General features: G+C 30.4%; 1 protein-coding gene across 4 annotated transcripts in view; it reads left to right on the forward strand.

Moving 5' to 3' along the window:
• The window catches only part of LOC107436947 (potassium voltage-gated channel protein Shaw), a 295041-nt gene extending 272093 nt beyond the window's left edge, over positions 1-22948 (forward strand). For 2 of the 4 annotated variants that reach the window (XR_011636124.2, XR_006226018.3), the window contains 3 exons: positions 7221-7750; positions 19792-19931; positions 22127-22948. Coding sequence is in view for 2 of the 4 variants with exons in the window: in XM_071177434.2 (XP_071033535.1) it covers positions 7221-7750; positions 22127-22521 (925 nt within the window). In the remaining 2 variants the exon portion in view is untranslated. The remainder of the gene's footprint in view (positions 1-7220; positions 7751-19791; positions 19932-22126) is intronic. The other 2 variants (XM_071177434.2, XM_016048787.4) reach the window with 1 other exon arrangement.
• The last annotated feature ends 526 nt before the right edge of the window (positions 22949-23474 follow it).

Raw genomic sequence — 23474 nt, forward strand, 5'->3', positions numbered from 1 at the left:
AATTTAATTAATAAACGAAACTAACAAAATTCTATTCGCAAATACAATAATATTAACTATGATTGTTCCTATGATTCCTATGTTAACTATGAGTGCAGACATTGATTGTTCTTTAGACGTTTTAAAGTAAAAGTTCTGCAATTTTTCTATTTTCTGAGTTTCAATATATACTTTTAAACCATTGCTCTTGAAAATTACTAGCGTCAAACTATGTTAAGAAGAAAAATTGTTTTTCAAAAGTTTAAAGCGCAATGTTTGGTTTGCAATATTGTACAAGCACAAAATGCAAATTGAATGCGATCGTGCAAATGATATCAAAATTTTTAAAATTGGAATTGCTTTGGTCTTGCTGTCCGCTTTAACAAAGTAGAGCGCAATTTAATGTATCAAAAATTGTCCCTAGGCGTCTGAAAATAAACGGCTGTTTACATATCAATTAATGTAAAAAGGAAGATGATAGCTAAGGCTACGTTATATTTAGGGAAACAGATTTTCATTCCAGCATAGTTATAAAATTATAAAAATTCGGTAGATGGTTCTGATGACACCGCATTTCAAACCATTCTAACTAAAATATATAAATTGGGGTCAGTTAATTCTGTCCTTAGACGGGGCTACATTGTTGCTAAATACAATGCAATTTTGTAAACATTGTTTCAATATTTAAAGCTTTTCTGAGTCATCAGTTCCATTTGTTTTCAGAGTATAAAATTAGTTTTATAATGTGGTTCCTTAAGCAGCTACATTGTTGCTAAATACAATGCAATTTTGTAAACATTGTTTCAACATTTAAAGCTTTTCCGAGTCATCAATTCCATTTGTTTTCAGACTATAAAATTAATTTTAGAACTTTAAAATAATGTGGTTCCTTAAGCAGCTACATTGTTGCTAAATACAATGCAATTTTGTAAACATTGTTTCAACATTTAAAGCTTTTCTGAGTCATCAATTCCATTTGTTTTCAGACTATGAAATTAATTTTAAAACTTTAAAATAATGTGGTTCTTTAAGCAGTATACAATAATCCGTTTATTTTTTTTCTTTAGTTTTTTTTTCAAATCATCGTTTATTTTTAAAACATCCATAATTTCCTGTTTTATTCTTTAATTTTGAAACTTCCAGAACAATAAAAAATTTCAGGAGATAACTGATATTAAAGTATTTGACAAAGAAACAATTTATAGCCGGTTTCAAAGAATTGTTTTCTTTGTTTAAGTAGGTAGCATATTACAACTTCGTGACCATTTTAATGAAAATTAGCATGCCGTGGTAAAAAGTACCAATAGTTGAAAAACATTATAAACTCTGAACTTATCACAAATAACATTTTGAACTATTCAATTTCTGATATAACGGAAACTTCCCCAACAATATTTTTCTCATCAACAACAGTTGGTAATTAATACGTGAAATATCAAAGATGAACCATAAAAGTTATGATATGGTGCTTAAAATTTTTAAGTAATTGCTCGTAAAACACACCGCTTAAAAAGCTTTACGTTACTGCACTACGAAATAAAGCGCACTTAATAAACATAAAAAGATCGCAATAAATCTACTTGCCTAAAGGGCATTACCATTAAATTAAACTGTTAAAAAATATAATGTAATTTCTTAAAATGAATATGTTCGTTTTTTTTTTAATTTTCCCAACAGTTTTTTGTTGCTCAGGTTATTTTCCTAACTTAACTTTATCTTTATTTTGAATAATACTCATTAAAATGAATAATGAATATTAATGAATAAAATTAGAAGCTTATAGAAATTACGAGCATTCACTAGAACTCTACAATGCATTGTTATGCGTATATTCATCACTTTTTTTCTATCCTTTAGTAAAAAAAATCAAGCATACTCCTCAATACTCATTCATTAAGTTAATTTCGTTTATAAAAATTTAACTTAAAAACACCTTTTACGCTTTGGAGAAAATTATATTTGTTCAAAATATTCACTTAATAGTACATTAATTCTACAGGTTGTTTTTGTATCATAAAAAAAAATCTCGCGATTTCTGAGTTAAAAAATTAACTTAAAATAAGTACTATTCAAAAAAAAATTAACAAATTAAATAGAGCTGAAAGAAAACTTTCAATTAAAGGGTTTTTCAACCCAATTTAAAAATAGATGCAATTTCTGAAAAGCTAATCATTCTACTTTCAAGTTTTTTTTAGAATTTTTTGTCTTAATCTTGTTATGGTGTATAGTTATACAAATTAGTTTTTTTTTAATTTATTCAAAATCAGGTAATAATATGTATATACGATTGAAATCCATTTTTGTGTCCTGTTTTTCTGAGAAACTAATGAATCGAATTTTAAAATAAAGTTATTTCCACAAGAAATAATTATCGTCTTAAGTATTTCTTAAAACGCATCATTTTTGCATGCTCAGTTTAAAAGTCCTGCCACATTTTCTTTTTAATAAAATAGCGATTTTTTTCAAAATTTTAATAAATAGTGACTTGTTTTAAAATATGATTATTCTAAAATGGAACAATTATTGTTGCAAACAATAATCTCAATTTTTGACTATCAATATCATTTGAGCAAAGCATGGCACATTAGACGATTACAGGTGTAGCTGTCTTTCGTAATATTCTTCAATTACATAATATACACATTCAGTGGCGTACGCAGAATTTTTTCAAGGGGGGGGGGGGGTTCATAATTTTCAGAAATTACTAAAAGAAATTCAAGTATGTAATATAGCACTATTACTTCCCTAATTTAGACAGCTAGACAATTTTGACTTTTTATTTCGACAACATTGTTTAGTTAAATTTTGCTTTTATTTTTTAAGTTTAAGAATATAATTTTTTTTATAATAAGAGGTAAAATATTTTATTTTTATTAAAAAGTTGGAATAAATCATACCAGAAAAAACTACTCATACTGTAACAGCTACCTAAATAATAGCCATATAAATGTGTATTCCATAGAAAACCAATGAATTTAACTAAAATATGACTTACCAACAAATAGGGAATTAAACCAGTATACAAACATGCTAAAAATTTATTGATTTATACTGTAATATCCAAATGACGGGGTTTTTTTGCAAGTTCGTTTAAAATGTCTTTGACAGCAGGGGTAAATTTTCTATGAATGCTTAAGAGCGCCAATCCATTCATTCTATTATTTCCCGTTGAGTTGCGTAAATAAGTCTTCAAACGGCGCAAAGTCGAAAAGGATCTTTCGTTTGCACTCGTTGAAACAGGTAGAACGACCAATATTTCTAGGAGTTTGAAAATGCTTGGTGTTATATCTTTATTGCACATTCCAAGAGCATCCGCCGCAGTTTTTTGAACACTACCTCCGTCTTCACTAATCCTTTTTAATCTTTTATACCAGAGTTTTAGTTCAGACTTAAGGCTTTTTTTACAGGTATCCAAATCTCCAGCGTAAAATTCCACTAATGCTTCAAAAGCCTTTATGTTTGAAGGTTGGCAAATGAAAGGATCGGCAGGTAGAAGACACTGAAATCCTTTCAAAATATCACGATGCGATACAAATCTTAAGTTTAATTGTGTTATAAAATTTTCTATAAATGGAATAAAAGCACTAACTCTGAAATATGTTTCCGGTGTCGATGAGGGAAAATTATCGCGATTTTTCTGTCTTCCTGTTATTCTAGGGATTTGCATGGAAGTGGAAGATCCAATGCTTGTTAGCATAAGAGAAGAAGAGCTGAATATTTCAGAGAATGTTTCAGTGGCATTTTCACGCATTAATTTTAGATCTTTAATGACATCTTCTGCAAGACTCACTGCCTCTATCAAATCTATGCTTGTTTTTTGTAGGTATCTACAGAGATGGATTGTTATGGTGAAAACTTTGTAAATGCACAAAAGAGATATTACGAACTGGCAATTAGATACTGTGCACAATAAAGAATTAGCCTGGGTAGCTGATTCCTTATCCTTCCATTCTGATATTTTTTGTAGTGTTTCGGCGATATGCTCGAAAAGTTCCACCACAGCGGTTACTGAGTCGTATCTTTCCATCCAACGGGTTGCACATAGCTGTTTAATTTTCTCCCTCTTAGAGCTGGTTTCCATCTCCTCTATTGCTGAAGATAGGACATACTGTCTTTTTGGCGTATTTAAAAAGTCGTATAATGTTTTAATTGTCCCTAAGCAATTTCTAATGCCAGTTATTTCGCATGCATTTGATGCAGCCAAATTGAGGCTATGAGCAGAGCAATGTACATAAAGTGCTGATGGGACAATACTTCTTACGTGGGCTTGTACACCATTAATTTTTCCACTCATTGATGCAGCACCATCGTACCCCTGTCCACGTAACTTTTTTATATCAACTTTCATAGACTGTAATTGGTCTAATATTGTTGTTGCTATTGCTTTTCCGGTTAAGTCATGCGCCGGAATGAATTGCAAAAACTGTTCGGTGATGTTAAAATTTTCTTTATCGACATATCGAACGCATAACGATAATTGCTCTATACCTGCAATATCAGTTGTTTCATCTGCAAGAATGGAAAAGCAAGTTGCATCATTAATCTTGCTGACTAGTTTTTGCAGGATTAAAATATTGCAAACCTCAATAACTTCGTTCTGAAATCGAGGGCTGGTATACTGAGCATTTTTTCTGCTTGATTCTAAAATGTTCTTAAGAGTCAAATCGTTCTTACTCCGGAAACGAAGCAATGCCCGAAAATTTCCGTCATTCTCTTCACCTGGTTGCTCAGCAATTATTCCTGAATCCTTATGTCCTCTTAGAGCGAGACCTTGATTTCCACAAAATAGGATGGTTTCAATGATTGGAGTAATGTTTTTTCTATTTTCTAATTTTCTTCTGCTTGCTGCACTGTCAACATGTCCATCCACAGGTTTCATCTTTCCAAATAAAATATCGTTTAATGTCCCAGCAGTTTCGATCGATTTTTTGTGATAAAGACATTTCTCGTGTTCAGAAAATCGCTCTACAGCATTTTTCCAGTTGTCAAATTTTACATTGCACAGTTGGCCTAAAGGTTGCTTTCCAGAACCGGCACCACTTGGGGCGAAAAGTACACAAAATTTGCAAAAAGCACCACCCTTAACCTCTGAATATGCAAGCCATTTCCAGCGATAAAGCCATTTGTACTGAAATTTCAATTTTCTTTTTCCTTTTTCAGGAAAAACAAATGCTGGATTGGGTTCCCAAACATTTTTAAGTATATCCAGTTTTTTATCCTCGCATGTATTATCTTCTAAAAAAAGTCCAATGTCATATGGGTGGGAAGTAACACTTTGAGGGCCGCTTTCACATTCATCAGATTCTGTTAAGAAACGTTTTCTTCAACGGAAGTATCACATTTCTGTTCAACAGAAAAACTTACATTGGTACTAGATGCTGTCACCTCACTAATTTCAGGTCGTGATTTTTTCTCAAAGTAATTAAAAATTGTTAAATTCTTGCTTTCAGACATCCTAAAGATCCAAGAACAGCAAAAATATATACATATATATTGGCACAGAAATATCCACTAAGCTACGATCTCAGTTTCGAGCTGGAATGAATAACTTCAACGAGCACAGAGTCTCCAAAACAAAACAGATTTAGAAACAAGGTCCGAAGGACAAGCGGCAGAGATAACTCTTAGTCTGACTAAAATCGAAAATAAATGTAACCCCCTTTCATATAATTTTTTTTAACCGCATCTACAAAATTCTCGAATTGTCTCAAAGACGACAGAACGTCTAGGATTCCAGACCTCGCGAATGCCAGCCAGTCTCGAAAACTATCGCGACTGGCTGGTCAGAAAGGAACCAGAGATCGGGGCTCGCCCGTAACAGTATCACGTGAATTTGGTTTCAAAAATACAACCCTATTATAGTAAATGTTTTATCAGTATTGTGAGAAATACCGTGAGAAAAAAAAAGTAGGCATAAGGTAAATAAAAATATATAGTCTTAAAAAATAATAACCCGCATAATTTCTACTAAAATTTTTATTTTTGTCTGTATTATTTTGTAAATTCACTTTGTCTGAGCTCAGGGGGGGGGTTAAACCCCTAAACCCCCCCCCTTGCGTACGCCCCTGTACTCATCATCGATTAATTGTTTCAATCCCATTCTTATCGGAATGCAATAAAATCCCGATTGTCCCCGAATGGATTATCCTCGATCATGTCTTAGTCATTTAGAGATAGGACAAAGATTTCTGTTGTATATTCAAATTATAAAAACATCTATGAATACGATATGAAATTATTTTTCTTGTTTTTACCTTACTATTAAAGATTTTACGGGTTATTCACTATTTTTTTTTGTCACACAATCCCATGAATAAACTGTAGTCTTCGTATGTTTTCCCACCCCTGTAAATGCAAGTAATTCTTTATATTTTCTATCTGAAACATTAAATAAAGAATTTTTAATGTATAGCTATAGATATTTCTTTGCAAACAACAATGGAGAGCTTTCGAAAATAAAATCAGTGATAAAAGTGTTTTCAAGAGATAGTTTTTAGAGAAAACAATACAGCTATTTTCATGAAGATAGTAAGTTACTTAGGTGTTTCGTGTGAATGCCTGTTAAATCCGAGAAGTACCCGTTTTTGCGAATTTTTGAATATATTTTGGCGAAACATTTCATTCTTCGGAAGAAAAAAAAGCAGATAGCCATTATATTGTCCCATACGATCTTCAAGGATTAAAAGCAATAAATATTCTTAATTATTTTCATAATTATTAAAATTTATCAGAAAAGTTCCTTAAACTTTATTTTGCATCATAGCTCTTTTATGAAAATTTGGTATGAGTGAAGGATTAACCAGTACTGATAAAAACTCAAGAATAACATTGGAGAACAAGTATAAGCACTGAGTAGAACATTTCGATGTAAATAAGTGAATCTGTATAAGCCAAAAGTGCTGGATTCATACATCAAATTCAAAATGGTCCATCACATACTGTTTTTGTATGAACAAATTTGTCCAGCTTCCAGTGAATTCTCGGATAGCTTGCTTCCTAACGTATAAGCAACCTCAAAACTTCGAGAAGGAAGATAAGGCTCTTGTCTCCAAAAACATCACTAAGATCGCCAAAATGTTTGCCTCAAACTATCAATGACAGCGCTTTTCCTTTGTATGTAAGTTGTCAGTGTGTGTAATTACTCAGCATAAAGTGGCTAGGCAAAAATCTGCATGTTGAACAATGTATCATGTCCAAAAAAAAGTTATCCCAGTATTTTTAATAACTCCTCAATCTTCTAGGCTTTTCAAACTGACTCGGCACTCTCGCGGACTCAAGATCCTCATCCACACTTTCCAGGCGAGTGCCAAAGAACTCTTCCTGCTCGTCTTCTTCCTCGTTCTGGGTATTGTCATCTTTGCCTCTCTCGTCTACTACGCCGAAAGGCTTCAGGCCAATCCTAACAACGATTTCACCAGCATACCAGAGGGACTATGGTGGGCCATCGTCACCATGACCACAGTGGGATACGGGGATATGGTGCCTAGGACATACGTGGGCATGTTGGTGGGTGCATTGTGTGCCCTTGCCGGCGTGCTTACCATCGCCCTCCCTGTACCAGTAATAGTGTCTAATTTCACGATGTTCTATTCGCACACTCAGGCTCGTGAAAAACTGCCCAAGCAGAGAAGAAGAGTCCTGCCCGTAGAGCAAGTGAGGGTGAGGCCCCTGAGGCCCGGAGGCGCTGCCGGGGGTGGACTCCATCACAGAAGAATGAATGCCATTAAACATCACCATCCTGCTGCACTCAAGGATTACAGTAACAAAACAGGTAAGCATAAATCGCTATCTTCTATTTCAATACCATAAGCATTACAGTATTACCTCAATATCTTATCTTGATCGAACCAGAAAAAATTATCTACTGACTACTAAATTTAATTAATAAAATTATCTATTGACTACTGAAACTAAATTATTTATATCGTCATACTGAATACTCTATTCCAAACATACAACTTCCCTTCAAAATAGGATAAAATATTATGTTATTATGGTTTAATAAACATCCTCAAATGTAAAGCATTAGATGCGGTTTGTAACCATTTTTGTCTTATTGATTAGCATTTGGTAAAACTGGAATATTTTGCTGTAAAGTAACAAAAATGGTTATAAACTTCAAATCAGAATCTCTAGGGTTAAAATATTTTGGATATTAGATTTGGATTATTAGACTAGATTTGGATATAATTTAGAAATAGAAAGGTTCTAAATCATTACGTATCTTGAAGTATTTTAGGAATTACAGTTTATATAATTAATTTAGAATATATAATACCACAACCCATAACCAAAGTACACTTAACCTCCAATGTGCAAAAATAAGTAATGAAATGAAATAAAATTTATAAAATTAGTGTTTTTAGAGGAATTAAAATTCTAATTTTTTAAAATTCGAAGCAAACAATATAGTACGTATTACTTTTAAAACATTGTTAGGGAAGTATATTATCAATTCATTCAAAGAAAAATTAATTACAAAGATATAATACTGGAGTTTTTTTTTTCTTTCGAGGTGTGACAAAAAAGCAATTATTATGTCCTTTACAGCCAACTTTCGAAACAGAGATTTTAAATTTTTTATTTTGTTTCATTTATTGCTTTCTTCTTTTTAGTTCGTTTCATGTCAAAAAGAGATCAAAGTTTCAATTGGTGATAAAACGGAAATAAATCTTCTTGCAACGTGAAAGAAAAAAATTTTTTCCTAAACTGCTGCCAGTCACAAGTTCCAAATGAGATGTGAGCATAAAGAAAGAATGATTATAAATGTTTTTTGACAGTAAAAGGGAAATAAAATTCGCTTGTATGGATTAGAAAAGGAGTGACATTTGTATTTTATCATTCACAGATCATTTTATTAAGATTTCGGTCTAATTAGTAAATATCAATCAATGCCTGAAGTTTCCTGTAGAAAAATTTTAAAGTAAATACCGTCAAGAATATACAATTTACTTATCATTCAACACTGAAACATTTTTTGATAAGCGACAATCTTATAATATTTTTATGATTTAATATACGTAAAAATGAAACTAAATATAATTTTTGTAAATAATTAGAAAAAAAATATTTTTTATTAAATAATGAATTAAAGATAATGGAACTGCGAACATTTAAACCTTTCCCTGCGGTGCCAACAAACAGAGACAAAAAACTGCAAAATCTTAATAAAATATAATTTAGATTATTAGATGAGAGTTTAGGATCTTTATAAAATTAAATATTGCAGAGAAATATTCACAAAAATAGAAATAGAATCGAAACTATTACCTACTTCCGGTTTCATTTCGTGACTTTCAGTAAGTTTGACAACTATCATCTATATAAATTCTGATGGTAGCAGTTAAGAAACCATTTAAACAGCATTGTAATCAGACATAGAACTTCAGAAATATTTTGATCACTTTGGCTGGTCGAAATTTCCATCAGCGATCATTTATATAAGACAATAATATAACAATAACAGCTTTTAGGTAAAGATAAAACATTATGTTGAATCCTAGTTGGTGATTGCTAGGTATGGTATAATAGTGTGGTCATATTACTGACCCTGACCAGGCCGTACTGCTAGTTAACATAAAATATTTTATCTTTTGAGAAGTACAGGTAATATATTCAGTAGTTTTGATGTATAAGAGCTAAATAATATAATTTATAATAATAATAAATGCAATACAACAATTTAAAATTCAATATAATTAATTTAGTTCAAATCATTATTTTTTTAAATCGAAGCATTTTGCTACCATGATCGAAGATCATGGTAGCAAAATTAGCTTTCGCTAAAATCAATCAAAGTTATATTTTAAACATAAAAAATATGTTACATGTTAAAGAGTAGATGCGAAATAAAATAATTTACTTCTTGAATAAAACACGTGCTGGACTTGAATCTCTTTCAGAAAGTATAATGGTAGTTAAATTTCATGATTCTCTAAGATGAAATTAGAAGATCCATTCATGGAGGAAGAAAGAAAAGTTTTTCTTAACAATGCCTCTTTACCGCAAACCTAAAATAAAAACTCCTTCAGACATTCCTCTGGACCTGTGGCGGAGACTATGGTAACGAAGAATGATTATTTCAAGTTTATTGAATGACTATTTCAATGACTATTCAAGATAAAATGTATGAGGTTTAGATAATCACAAAGAGGTCGAAAATTTGATCGACTTCAAAATGACGATAAATTCTGCTTGTGTCAGTTAAAAAATGTTTGAAACTTGCATTGCTGTCGTAATTGGAGTTATATTTAAAATTTGAGCTTTGTAACCAATCGGAAAGCAGTGGAGCCTTCGATTTCCAGATTAAATCGTTGCACATACAAAATCGAGTTTAAAAGAATGTAGTAATATTATTACAATAAATAAATAATTCTTGTTTTGGGCATTTTTAAGAATGTTCTGCTACGAATAAATATGAATTTTAAAATTGCTTAGACACATATTTCAAAGATACCTCTCATATTAACAGAAAAACTGAAATAATATGACATGTATCTTTAGATTTTATAAAAAACTAGTTTCGTGCGTTCTCATTGGGCAAAGAATCAGATGACATGATCATTAAATAAGCAAAGGAGATTTGGATATTCACTCTCATCAACATAAAATTAATAAAAAATTATATCGATATTTATATGTTTCTTTATCTCTTGCTTATATGTAATGTTAATTCGCTAGTGTTATGCAGTAATATTTATTTATGACCCGTTCTCTGTTATTCCCGTTATTCCCCGTAATTGTTACATTTATGATTTTTTTTCTAACTCAAACTTAAAGACTTAGAATTAAAAGTGTTAATCTCACACTATACAGTAATAACGTGATATTACTTTATTGTACAAAATTTTACTATGAAGATATTTATCTTAAGTTATACCTTTATTAAATGATAAAAAAATTTATTTACTTTTATAATAATTTTAATACAATTCTGCGAGCATTAAATTAAAGTAATAAGATTCAAATTGTAAATTAATTTAAAATTACAAGGCTATATTAAAAATAAACTTTTCTAACTGTCGCTAGGAAGGTTTTCTGGTAAAAAATTAAACGAATTATAATTGTGTCCAAACATTTAATTTAAATGAATTGTTTAGCAAATTTATGTTGAAAACTGTCATTGTAAAATTAGAAAAAATAAAATAAATTAAAAGTAAAAATTAAAAATAAAAAAAACAGATATTAGAATAATTTTTTAAACGGCAAATTTAACATCTTTTCAATAGCGCCTATGACTCCCCTGTTGACACGAAACAAGAATGATTTTATGAAGAAATTGTGGGGGTTGATAAGCGACGCAAACAAGAAGTGATTTCCTTTAGGGCTACCATACAAAACACCATAATTTATAAAATATGAATATTTAAAAAAGACTTGAAGTTTTTGTTATAAAAAAGTGTGTCACATCAAATGTAATACTATCTAATTGCCCAGCAATTTACCCCTTTTGAGGAAGTGCTGTAAATAAAAGGGTTGCTGCTGGATTAAGAACGTAGCAAGCAGTGAGTGATTACTCGGCGTAAACGTTCCCCTCAGACGGGAAGATCTCCCTTATAAATCCTAATTAACCATCTTATACGTTCTTTTCTCATTGAATCTTTAATGCAGTAAGTGCCATAAAGTCCAATAAATGTCCTGGATAAATCACTTCTTAGTGCATAGTGATATTACAAAGAGCACTCGCCTCAATCTCCAGGGGATCACGGTGACACGCCTGTAATGTATTTATACTTATGATTGGGACTGATACCAGGACATTGCACTTAAGTGTCCTGCAAATGACCGTCATATTGTTTGTAAAAAGTACCTTAAGTATATGTTTGATGACAACAAAAAAAAATACGATTCTTTTCTTTAGATGTACAGTACTCCAAAAGAAAACGTACCACCTTGAATAATTTTTGATCTAATGATCGGATATTTACGTTCAAACTCAATCTTAATGGCTAGCACGGGGACCTCAAATAGGTTAATTAATAAGTTTAGACGATATTTTAGGATACGAAATAAGACACAAAAATGTACTGTCTCTGAATAAATTATCTTTCTTTTATGAATTTGGATTTCTGATCCCCAGAATTTAGGGGGTAACCTCAATCTGGAAAATATGGTCTCTACAGTTAGGTCAGGAGAGTGCTTCAAGGTTTGGGTCAATTAATATTATTTGGCATACAATTATACCAATGAGATGAATCCTTGATCGAATCTCGGTTACATACCGACGACAATACTGACATAGTTATTTTATGGAGGTTTCTTTCTCGTTAAAATTAAAAAAAGTTTTGTTAAAATAAAAAAGATTATTTGCTAAAATGACAAAGTTTATTCGTAAAAATAACAGTGCTTATCTATTAAACAGGGGTCCATTTTCAAATAAAAAATTTTCTGGAAATAAACGGTTTTATTCTGGCACCTTAGCTGACAGTTTTTTTTCTGTAAATTTAAAAGATTTATTTTACAGTATATCTTAAAACTTGTTTGCCCCATTTAGTAGAAATTTTTCTTTTTTCTTGTACATTTAAAGTATAGACTACACACAGAATAATTAGACTATTATCTTTGTTTTGATTTTAAAGACATATTTTTTAAAAATTGTATATTTTATTTTTTTAAGATATTTGTTACAAATTACTTAAATATTATCATTTTGTCTAAATTATCTATACTTATGCCCATTATTAACAAGCACTATTGAAGAAATAAGGAAATATTTTTTAACAAAATAATGTGTCATATTTAATAGAGTTTTGACAATTTTCACCCTATTCCCACAATTTAAACATGCGAAATTAATTTATAATGATCAATATATGTTTTAGTATATAATATATGCAGTTAATTATTTCAAAATTCTATCTCATAAGGTATTCGGATACCCCAAGTGTAGATTCAGATTGATTTTTCTCTTGAAATTTGCCAACATGAACTTAATTGAAACTGATAAACAAAATATAATACATTCCGGATAAAAGTTCATTTTGTAAAGCTAACAACCCATGTAGTTACCCCAAACTCAGAGAATAATCGATGGTAGAAACTCTTAAGTGTTTGCCTAAGTGCCTTCTGATGTACAAAGAAGTCCTGGAGTTGATTGTTAAGTGATAATTTTTCCTTAAGTGTCATATTATGCGAATCTCGCTATAATCCTTCAGAATTCTTCTGTGAAGAAAAGCCTTATTATATTTTGAAAAGTTAATTACTTTTCTCTTTGTACAGGATAACTTTGTTGTAGATAGATGTCTTGGAATATTGCAACAGTGAAAAAAAATACAAAATTAAATGTTTAGATTTATGTTTGCGTCAGGTATTAAAAAGAAAACTTTTTTAATTTATAGAAATATGTTTAAAAGAATAGCTATAACATTTAAGAGCTATGCATGAATGTTATCACAAATAGTTAAACTTCACGTGATTTCGTGATGAACTGATTCTCAAAATTATCGAAAGTGAAAATTTTATTTCTGACAGTGCAATAAGTTTGCGTAAACGTATTGTAGCTCCCACAGAATAGAAATGACAAGGAAAATGTTCTGGTCTGTAGAATTACAGACATATCCATCACTTTAACTACTGATTGATCCTTAATATTTTAGGCTAATACTGAGAGCTGTAATTTTCATCCTATTTGTTACCTTCCGTATATCTATCTTCTTTGTCAAGTGCTAATGTTCGATTATTTCTTTCCAGCAATATTATAAGTATGCCCAATTTAGCTGTCGTGGTAAGTGATTTACACATTACTTAGTGTAACCACTTTTAATGAAATATAAAATAGATATTTAGATTATGAAAGATCTATAAAACTTAATCCAAACCCAATTGTCGTCTTTTTATTTAGATGAAATGAGTTATGATTTCTTGAATATTTCTATATTTCCTTTTTTTAAAAAAAACGGCAATATTAATAACTTTATACAATGCGTCACGGCATCTGACTTTAATATAATAACATAAGTCTATCGAAACAACGAAAATAAATAGGCCATAGAAACTTGTTTAAATTTAAAATACATACGAAATGGTTAGCTTATTGAAATCTGTAAAAGGATAAATCTAAATGTATCTACCTACTGCGAAATTACAGTACTTAACTTACAGTATTTAAATACGTGCTGATAGACAGCCAGCGAGTGCTTTTAAAAGTTTCTGAATTAAGAATGTTTCGGGAATTAACTTTTGTTATTCCACAGATTGCAAACAAATTTGCTTTTATATAAGCAATGGGAATTTATGTACACAGAAAATTTCCCCATTTACCAACATTCTTCACACTCAACGTGGATTGCATGTTTTAGCATACTTGTGTATTTAAAATATTGATTAATTGAAACGGATAACTGTTTTAAAACTTGTACAAAAGGAGTCAAAACACGTCAATTATGAATTTAACTACAGTAGTTAATAACAATAATTAAATGAAGCAGTGAAAAATGCAATCAAATCAAGTAAAATTTTAGATTTCAAAACTGTAGGAAAAGATAAAAATAAGGACTATATTTCATACGACGATAAAGATACTTTTTTTCAAGTTAAAAAATAATGAATAAGAAATCTATAGAAGAAAAAAATTCCAGAAACAACGACGCAAGACTTAAACAAGAGGTTTATATCCAAAGATGTTTTCCAACGAGATTTGGATTCTTGTCATATTTTTTTAATAGATACTTTATCAAAATAAAAGAGAAAAAAAAAGCTAGTTTTGAAATGATCATTAAAGTCTACTTTTCTTAGTCCCTTATACAATCCATGAGTATCGAAGCAAAAGCTTAAAAAATAAGTTCTCGAGCAAAAAAAATTTATGATATAGTGAAAAAGAAATTGTCGAAAACTATAAGCTTTGTAAAATCTATGCTAGGTGATATGGTTCTGACTCTGATTGTAATATATTAAATAATAATTAGTCACAAAATATAATTATAATACTGATAATCTGAATTCTTATATTCGTGTGTTTGATTAAATTTGTTAGATAATGTAAAATATTTTCATATTGTCACTAACTTGAGAGTAACAAACTTAAAATAAACACAAATAGATCCTAACATTTTATTTCATGTCAAAACGTAAAGCACAAAAGAGATTCATTAAATTCGAAACGTATATTTAAAACGTTTACATATAAGTTAATTACTGTAAAATTTATAATGCAGAGCTCTAAAAAAATAATAATAAATTTAGAAAAAACTGTACTTAATTTATTTTTATAAAACCATAAGTGGAACACACGAAGAACAAATTTCGTATTGTATACAAGAAAAAAATTTTTGAATTGTATACGCAAAAAAATACGGTCTTATGATTCAGTGTGATTTTATCTTCTTTAGGAGAAAAATTTTTAATGCAGTGAAAAATCTTAATGAGAAACTATAAATAAACTAATCCCATACCAAACATAATTTTTCCATACTTTACATTGATAGTTTCTCATAACAAGAATGTTGGTATAGGGTACAGAATAATTGTCTAGTCATGAAAATATGTACAAATCACGTGCTTTGGATGAATCCCGCTTTTTTTATAGAGATTCTGAAAGGTAATTTGCTGCAAGAATATTCTTAACGTCATTCCAGCTGGAAAATTTCGTGATTTAAATTTGTTTAAGAACATGATGCTATTTAGACTATAAGGGAATTTTTTGGGTTTTCTTAATGAGTATATTTCAAAATTACTCATTAGGAAACCCAGTAACTACTTCAGATAGTGACCTTTAAACTGGAATCTGAAAAATCAGCCCTTTGTAAAAGAATGATTTTCTGCGTCTCAAAATTAAAAAGAAATATCTATTTTAATCTTATTTAATGTAGAAATATTCCTGTGAGGCATTCGGTAAGGATTCGATAAATGCATATAAACATTAAAAGTAAGATTAGAAATGCATTAAAAAAAATTTTATACTCCATTGTCTAAAAATGTATTTAATTACTGTTTTTGTGCCATCTGATATTTCTCTTCTGCTAACAATAAACATAATTAGATAATTGCATTCACATGGATTTAAATTAATCCTTTTCGGGAGTTATTAATTAACAATGACAAAAATACTCCTTCATGAAATTCATAGAGATAGGGAATTTTATAAGTTCTTAAACTTTAAGCCTTCTTTTGTGTAATTTTTATAATTGAACGAAAATATCTTTGATTTAATCTACACTGAAAGTTATGAAATATAACACAACTTGATTGTGGAACATTTTGTGATGGAACACATATTTTTAGTGGAAATGTATTTCAAATTTTAATTCGACATATTCAAATTAATTTTTGTTTAAATTTCTGATTAATCAAAGACTGCATTTCTTATATTTAGCTACACACTGTAATAAATAAATATAGTTACATAATAAATATTTAGCTAACTTTTCGAACTAATAATTTCTTCGAAGAAAGCTGAGAAATGTGATTATTGGAAACATTTTGAATCTATCTTCAGCTTCATGGCTCAAATTCCTCCGTTTTTAATTCTTCCTTCTTCAATTGTGATTCTTCGTACTCTGAAAACGTTTTAGCTTTTATTTTATCTTACTTTTATTTGCGAACCTAATTTAAATACTTTTTGATTTCCTGTTTGAGAATTATTCTAAAAAATATGCATTAACAGAGTGTTTACTGAGCACTTAGTATATTTTGCTTGTGTTTTTGTTCTAGTTTGATCATACTTTGATCTATTCATTGCTTGATCTCTAATTTTTTTACGAAAAGTGAAAACTAATTACTACTACTTGATGCTTCTTAACTTCAAGAACATTGTTTTAAGTCGTTTTTCTTTCAAAAATCTAGCTAGTATATCTAAATATTCTTCAAATTTTCAAACATCATTCTTGAATACTTTCAAACACTCTCATGCTGAGGCAAAAATTAATAGATCTCCTTACAATAGGTACAAAATTGCTTCTTTATTTAAGATAGTTGAAAACTTTTTAACTTTTTCGCAAATCGTTAAGGGCTTGAAAACAAATCTAAATTTTCACCAAAAAAATCAATTCCTAATTTGTTACTTCACTTTAAAATGCAGGAAAAAATATTTTTTTCAATTTCTGGACTGAACGACTAATATGAAAAAAGTATTTCAGGCATGAATTCTTTGTTATGGCCAAAGACAGAGATAAGATAGATTGGGTAAACTTTTAGAAAGGTAATATTCCTGATCAAAAGCTCAAATTGTTTTCTACATCCATTGAAATTTAACATATAAATATCTTATATAAAAATGGGTTGCCAAGTTTGCATTTTCGATTTATAAACTTTCGACAAATATTTCTCAATTTGTTGTGTTATTGGATACAAAAACTGAATATTCAATGAACTATTGTAACTTTAAAAATTAATTTAAAAATAATTTTTATCTAATCGTACATTTGTACTTCGACATAAACTTTTACATCAAAACAATTTAATAAATGTAATAGAAAAGAGGAATATGCATTTCAGAAACATTAAATTTCTATATCTGCTCAATTATAAGCTTTTAAATGCAATTTTTTTTCAATTTATAAAAGAGACAATTTTAAATTACAAATTACATAGTCTGATATTTGTGGGAAATTACAATATTGGATATTTTTCTGTAAGAATAAATAGCATATATCATTTTAAATTTGATTTATATTCAAATAATTTAAAAATAATTTAAATGCATTTATTTATTACTCTTTTAATTTTATTTCGAAAAAGAAGATTATTATCTACAGCAAATTTTTATGAATTTAATAGTATAGTTTAAAGCTTTTGCTTGCACTGTTTAAAAAATATGACACTTATAACAAAAAAAATGCTACTGCATCAAAGCAATAAATTCACATATTACTTATTAATATTTCCTGAAGAAAAAACTGAGGATACTCATATAATAAATCATATTACGTATAATACTTATTCTATTGTAGGATGAAAGCAGTCAAATGTTACAAGGTAGATTCTTTTGTAAAAAATACAACATTGTTTCCTAAGTTTGTTTGAAAAAAATTAGTTTACATTCAGTTGACTTAGGTATTCCTTTATTACTTTTACTTTTCACATGCATATAATCTATTCATTGATTACTCTTTTATTTTAAAAGAAGATATAAGCTGCAGCAAATATTTAAGTTTTTTAATAATTGAATTTTAAGTTTTAGCTTAGTCTGTTAAAAACTTAAGAGAGTGTTGAACAATATCGTTCAGCTTTAATGCAACTTTTAAACGCTGCTAGATTAAACCACATTATCGAGTAAATCGATTCTTATTAAGCCTAACTAAACCATAGCTTATTTTCTTATGTCAATTAACACATATTACCAATGTTAATTAACTATTGGTATCAATATAGCGAATAATATCCCCAAAGAGAATGAGTATCTTTTCTCCATCAACTTCGCTTATTAGTGGATAGGTTATTTTTTTTTATTTCTATTAATACATTTCATCGGAGCCATTGTGGCTGAGAGGAGCCATTGTGGCACTCACCTCCCAATGAGGTGACATGGGTTCGAATCCAATCAACGACTGGTCCATTTGAATTTTGTACCCTGTCAGCACCGACCACAGTGCTGACGTAAAATATCCTCAGTGGTAGACGGATCATGGGTAAAATTCCCCTTGCCGTGAGACTGAGGCTTTCATGGTTTTCCTCTCCATGCAAAAGTGAGTAAGTTCCATCGAAAAATCGTCCACGAGGACAATTTTCTCCCATTACTTGATCCGAAAATTCTCTTGTCTTCTGAATTGGGTTCAAAATCAAAAGGCTACGAAGTTGAACAGTTCTAGTTGTAAACTCAGAATTGGGTTCAACACAGGCGATAAAATTAAATATAACAGAGGTTACACTTGAATGAAATCATGGTTCAATTTAACTATTAAGGTTGCAGCTTATATGCACGATACTACCTTTAATAGTTATGTTAAACCAAGGGTTTAATCAAACTTTTTTTGCGAATGGGAAAAAAAATTTAGAACCGAAAATTACACCTTATACAACAGTTTATGATATCAAATAAAACAATTTTCAAAAATGAAACACTTTCTTCAGAAATAATTGTTATTGTTGCAAAGCAACAAATTAAAGATTCAACAAAGAAAAAAATATCCCATTATGATAAACACCTTCTGCACTTATCTATCATGTAATGCTTATATTTGTCCTTAGTAAACGAAACTTATTTTTATTAACAATACCCTCACACTAACATAAGGATAGCAACTTATATTTACTCCAAAATATAAAAACGATGACTTCGAAATGTAATTGCATCAACACTTAACTATACCTGGCTACTATCTTGTTACTTGAGTTATTTGAGCAAGTGTGATTCAGGAATGCGGTTTCCATGGTAACAAAGGGAAAAGTTCGCCGTCATAACGAAGCTGAATAAGGAAGAAAAAAAAATGCTGGATGGATGCCTTTTCTCAATGAAAGATCAGGGGCGATGAAAAATGATGTTTACCGGAACATTCAAATATATTTGGAGGAGTTGAATATGGAAAAATATATGAAAAGACGGTTTTTAGTGAAGAGGAATTTTCAGTTGATCTTTTGACTCGCATCTATTCAGGTGCATTTACGAATGCGAATAAAAAAAATAATATTTTCCCGAACCTCTATTTGATCTAAGTGAATGCTTAATAAATATTTTAAAAAATGAATGCAGACCTTTAGTTTGTTATGTATAGATCAGGTGTTTTGTGCGTGTTTAACATCGGTGTGAAAGCGGGGTGCTTCGGGGGAGGGCGGAAACACTTCTGTCAAAACTCATATCAGACGCCACATACAAAATACTACTTACATTCACGTTTTTCAATTTTTTATTTTGATTTTATGTATATGTTTTAATTGTAGGGTCAAGTGGAGACGTTCGGTTGTAAAAACGACTTCTTTGATTTTCTTGGTTTGTAATTATAGAAAATTGCTGGAGATGTTGAATAAGTCGAAATGATGTTCATAAAAGATTCGTTTTAGTGAAGAGGAATTCTGAATTGGTATTTTGGCTCGTATATATCTAGATGCACTTTCACCGAAATTCCGTTTTAACTTTTTAAACCAAATGAACGTTCATTAATGCACAACGTGTGATGGGTGGAATTTTGTGATTGTTTCGCTTTCTTTGTAATTAATTACCAGATTTCTTGTAGATCCAAGAAAGTGGTTCTGTTATGTAACAAGATATGTTTGATTGCATATGTGAGAGGAATAAACACGCTTCGAAACCTGTGTTTATTTAGATTGACAAGAGAGTAAATTAAAAGCTCGGTAAACAATTAACTTTGCTCTATCACAAAAGGAAAATATCACACGTTGTGGATTTAATCACACATAAGTAAATATGTGCGATAAAATAAAATGTAATAAAATTTACAGAAATGTGTTTTTGTTTATTACACATAAATCGAACACTTATTTTGCTGTAAATTCACTGTTACTAAATTTACTTGTCCCGCAGTCGACTGATTGTAAAGACACGGTTCCCAGTAGAACACCGAAGTCGAGCATCACTGGCTGCGGTCAGAAAGCGGGAGGGTGACCACTTTGATCAGCCTGCTTAAGGATCGAGGGTGCGTGGTATCGGTCCTCGATAAACTGTTCTACCATAAAGTGCTCGACTTCGCACTGGTCACCGGGCTATCAAAACAGGGTAGCTATACCTTCAGCAGAAGATCAAAATTGCGAGGGCATGTCTTTGGATCATCCTCAGGGATGCTTCCCAGACCATCGCCAATAGCCTATTGTGCAGCTCAAGTGTGACGTAAATAAACTACCTACCTACCTAAGTACTAAATTGACTTATTATTAAAAAGTTACTGTATTCTTTACTGTAACTGTATTTCTTACTGTTGTGATGTACTCGACATACTAGATTCAAATACCAAAGTAACACGAACCTTTCAACTTTTATGTACTGCGAGGCCTGAAGTGAAACTAAATCGATGAAACGTACCATTTCAAAGCTTGCTCTTTCTCTTTTGGTGCTTTGTTTTGCACTTTTTTTATGTCCTACTCATTTGATTATGTCCTGGGTGCGTTTGATTTTATAGTTGAAATATTATTAAAGTTAAGTTGAAATTTTGCACTTCACCTTTTGTATCTTTGACCATTGACCTATTTGAAATGTTAGATAAAATACACGCAACCTATCTCATCAAACTGTATTTAACCAGTAGTTGGCAACTATTTATTGTAATGCATTGGTGGTACAGTAGAAATAATTGCGTTTTTTGCCTGCCACTTAACGTGAAAGAAATATAAAAGTCAACCTATTGTATTAACTAAAGAACTACTAAAAGTAAGAAAAAAGCAAAATTACCAAAAAATAGAAATAATACATACATTAAGTTTTATTTATTTTAGTAACCGAGGTAAAATAAGTCTAACAATATTGCAGTTATGTTTCATTTACATTCATTAGTTGCTATATTTAAGACTGCATTTACTTAATACTATGAAGTATGAAAACATATTTAAGCTCAAAATATTTCAAAATTATTAATGCTAACTTTTTCAATATTTTATACGCACTAACTAATAAGAAAAACTCGAAAGTATACATTTTCCTTTCTTATGTTTGTTGAATAATGTATACTTATTATGAAAAATGCAGTAGAATTTTTGATCAAACTGTATATCCTAATATAATTGCTTAAAACTTTTGGTGAAATTTTAAAATAATATTTTTCCCAAAATTAACAGGTATAAAATTTAATTTCAGGAAATTACTTGGATGTAGTCATAAATAAATAAAGAATATTTGGTGTTATTAAAAAGTGTAATAATAACAAATGAAAAATTTTAGCAGTATTCTATCCTTACCATCTGCAAACCATTAACTCATCCTAATTTTGCATTGTTTCAAAAATAACAGTCCCTCCCGCAATGAACTGATTGTAAAGACACGGTTACCAGTAGAACACTGAAGTCAAGCATCACTGGCTGCGGTAAGTAAGACCTCTTTGAATCGCCTGCGTATTGACCGAGACTGCCAGACCGTCGGCAATAGCCTTTGTGCAGCTCTAGTGTGATGTAAATAAAGCACCTACCTACCTACTACAAATATAACATACAGAAATGATTCAAGTCTGATTTTTAAGTTCTTTTGCATAACGGTTTTTTGCAGACTTTTTAAATCATATTGTTGCTCACACTATTCCATAGATAAATGTATTTTTTATTTATTTTTCAGGTAACAACGCGAATGGAATGAATTCATTGTCTGGAATACCCCGTCTCGGAAGTATTTCAAACCCAGGTGCAGCATTTGGTGTAGCCGGAGCTGTAATGTCCGGCCTTCCCTCACTTGCTTCAGCAGCAAACCCCACATTATGCTTGGCCAGCACTTCACCCTCACTTCAGTCACGTTCTTCGCTGACTCCAAACTCAGAAGCAACTTCTCAGCTAGCACAACAGCCACAAACTTTCTTCGGCAATGAAGAAATGCCACGGGTTCGATTCTCATCGGCAGCAGACCTGCTTCAACCACCTCCATGCTCTTCCAAACCGCCCAGTAGGAGATCGTCCGCCCTTTCACCCGCCATCCACGTCACAACGCCTGTCGACGGAGTACTGACGTCACTCTAACGTCACGTTTCAAGCTTTAATGAGCACCGTGCCTAAATAACCCAGAGTAGAAAAAGTGGACTCAGATGAAAGTGTAGAATTTCGCAAGTCCACATACTGGATATTTTCTGACTTAACTATTCGTGAGGTCGATGGTCGTAGTTTAAGCTCACTGCTTTGATATTCAGACTATTAGTGACTTTGACTGTAGGCAAAGAGGTTCATAGAAGATATATTTGCATCTAGCAACTTATTGCGTCATCAAGAATTATTAGCGGCAGAACTATAATTCACTACATAAACTTTAAGCCCCAATACATACAAAACAGCTTATTCTCTCTTTTTTTTAAAAAAACAAATTTATGATTAGAAAAATTGTATCAAAATAATAGCATTTGTCAAGATACATCATATTTTTCAGAGTTAAATAAAATGGTAAAAACATTTATTTGAAGTGGATGTTCTGATATTTGCTACTATCATTAATATTCACACGAAATAACAACTTATTTCGCCATCAAAGATGCAAAAGTCGCAAAAATGTATAGTTTATCTAAATAAATTATAAGCCGAATGACTAAAAAACCGTATTCCTTTTTTTATTTTTAAAGTAAAAATATGATTAGCCTATTTGTATCAAAGAAATAGCATTTGTTGAAGTACATCATGCTTTTCAGAAGTGAATTAAATTCTGCAATTTTATTAAAATAAATGCTCGTAAGCATAACATAAAACCGTAAATGAGGTGACCTCGAGATTTTTTCAGGACATTATTTTAATATCTTTTTTAGGATGCAACTTGTCGTTCTGAATATTTTATTTAAAAAAATCTGCTTAACTCCTTTTTTAATATAGATTTAAAGAATTTTTTTTAAAAAAAGTAACTATTTTATTCTTCTACGTAAGGTGAGATAACTTTGGGACATTTGATTACTTGTCTTCAAATCGACAAAAAATGTCTTTATGTTAGAATT

Source organism: Parasteatoda tepidariorum, chromosome 2 (assembly GCF_982258835.1).
Source record: "Parasteatoda tepidariorum strain Cologne lab strain chromosome 2, Ptep-v5.0, whole genome shotgun sequence".
In the NCBI taxonomy this organism is placed as follows: domain Eukaryota; kingdom Metazoa; phylum Arthropoda; class Arachnida; order Araneae; family Theridiidae; genus Parasteatoda; species Parasteatoda tepidariorum.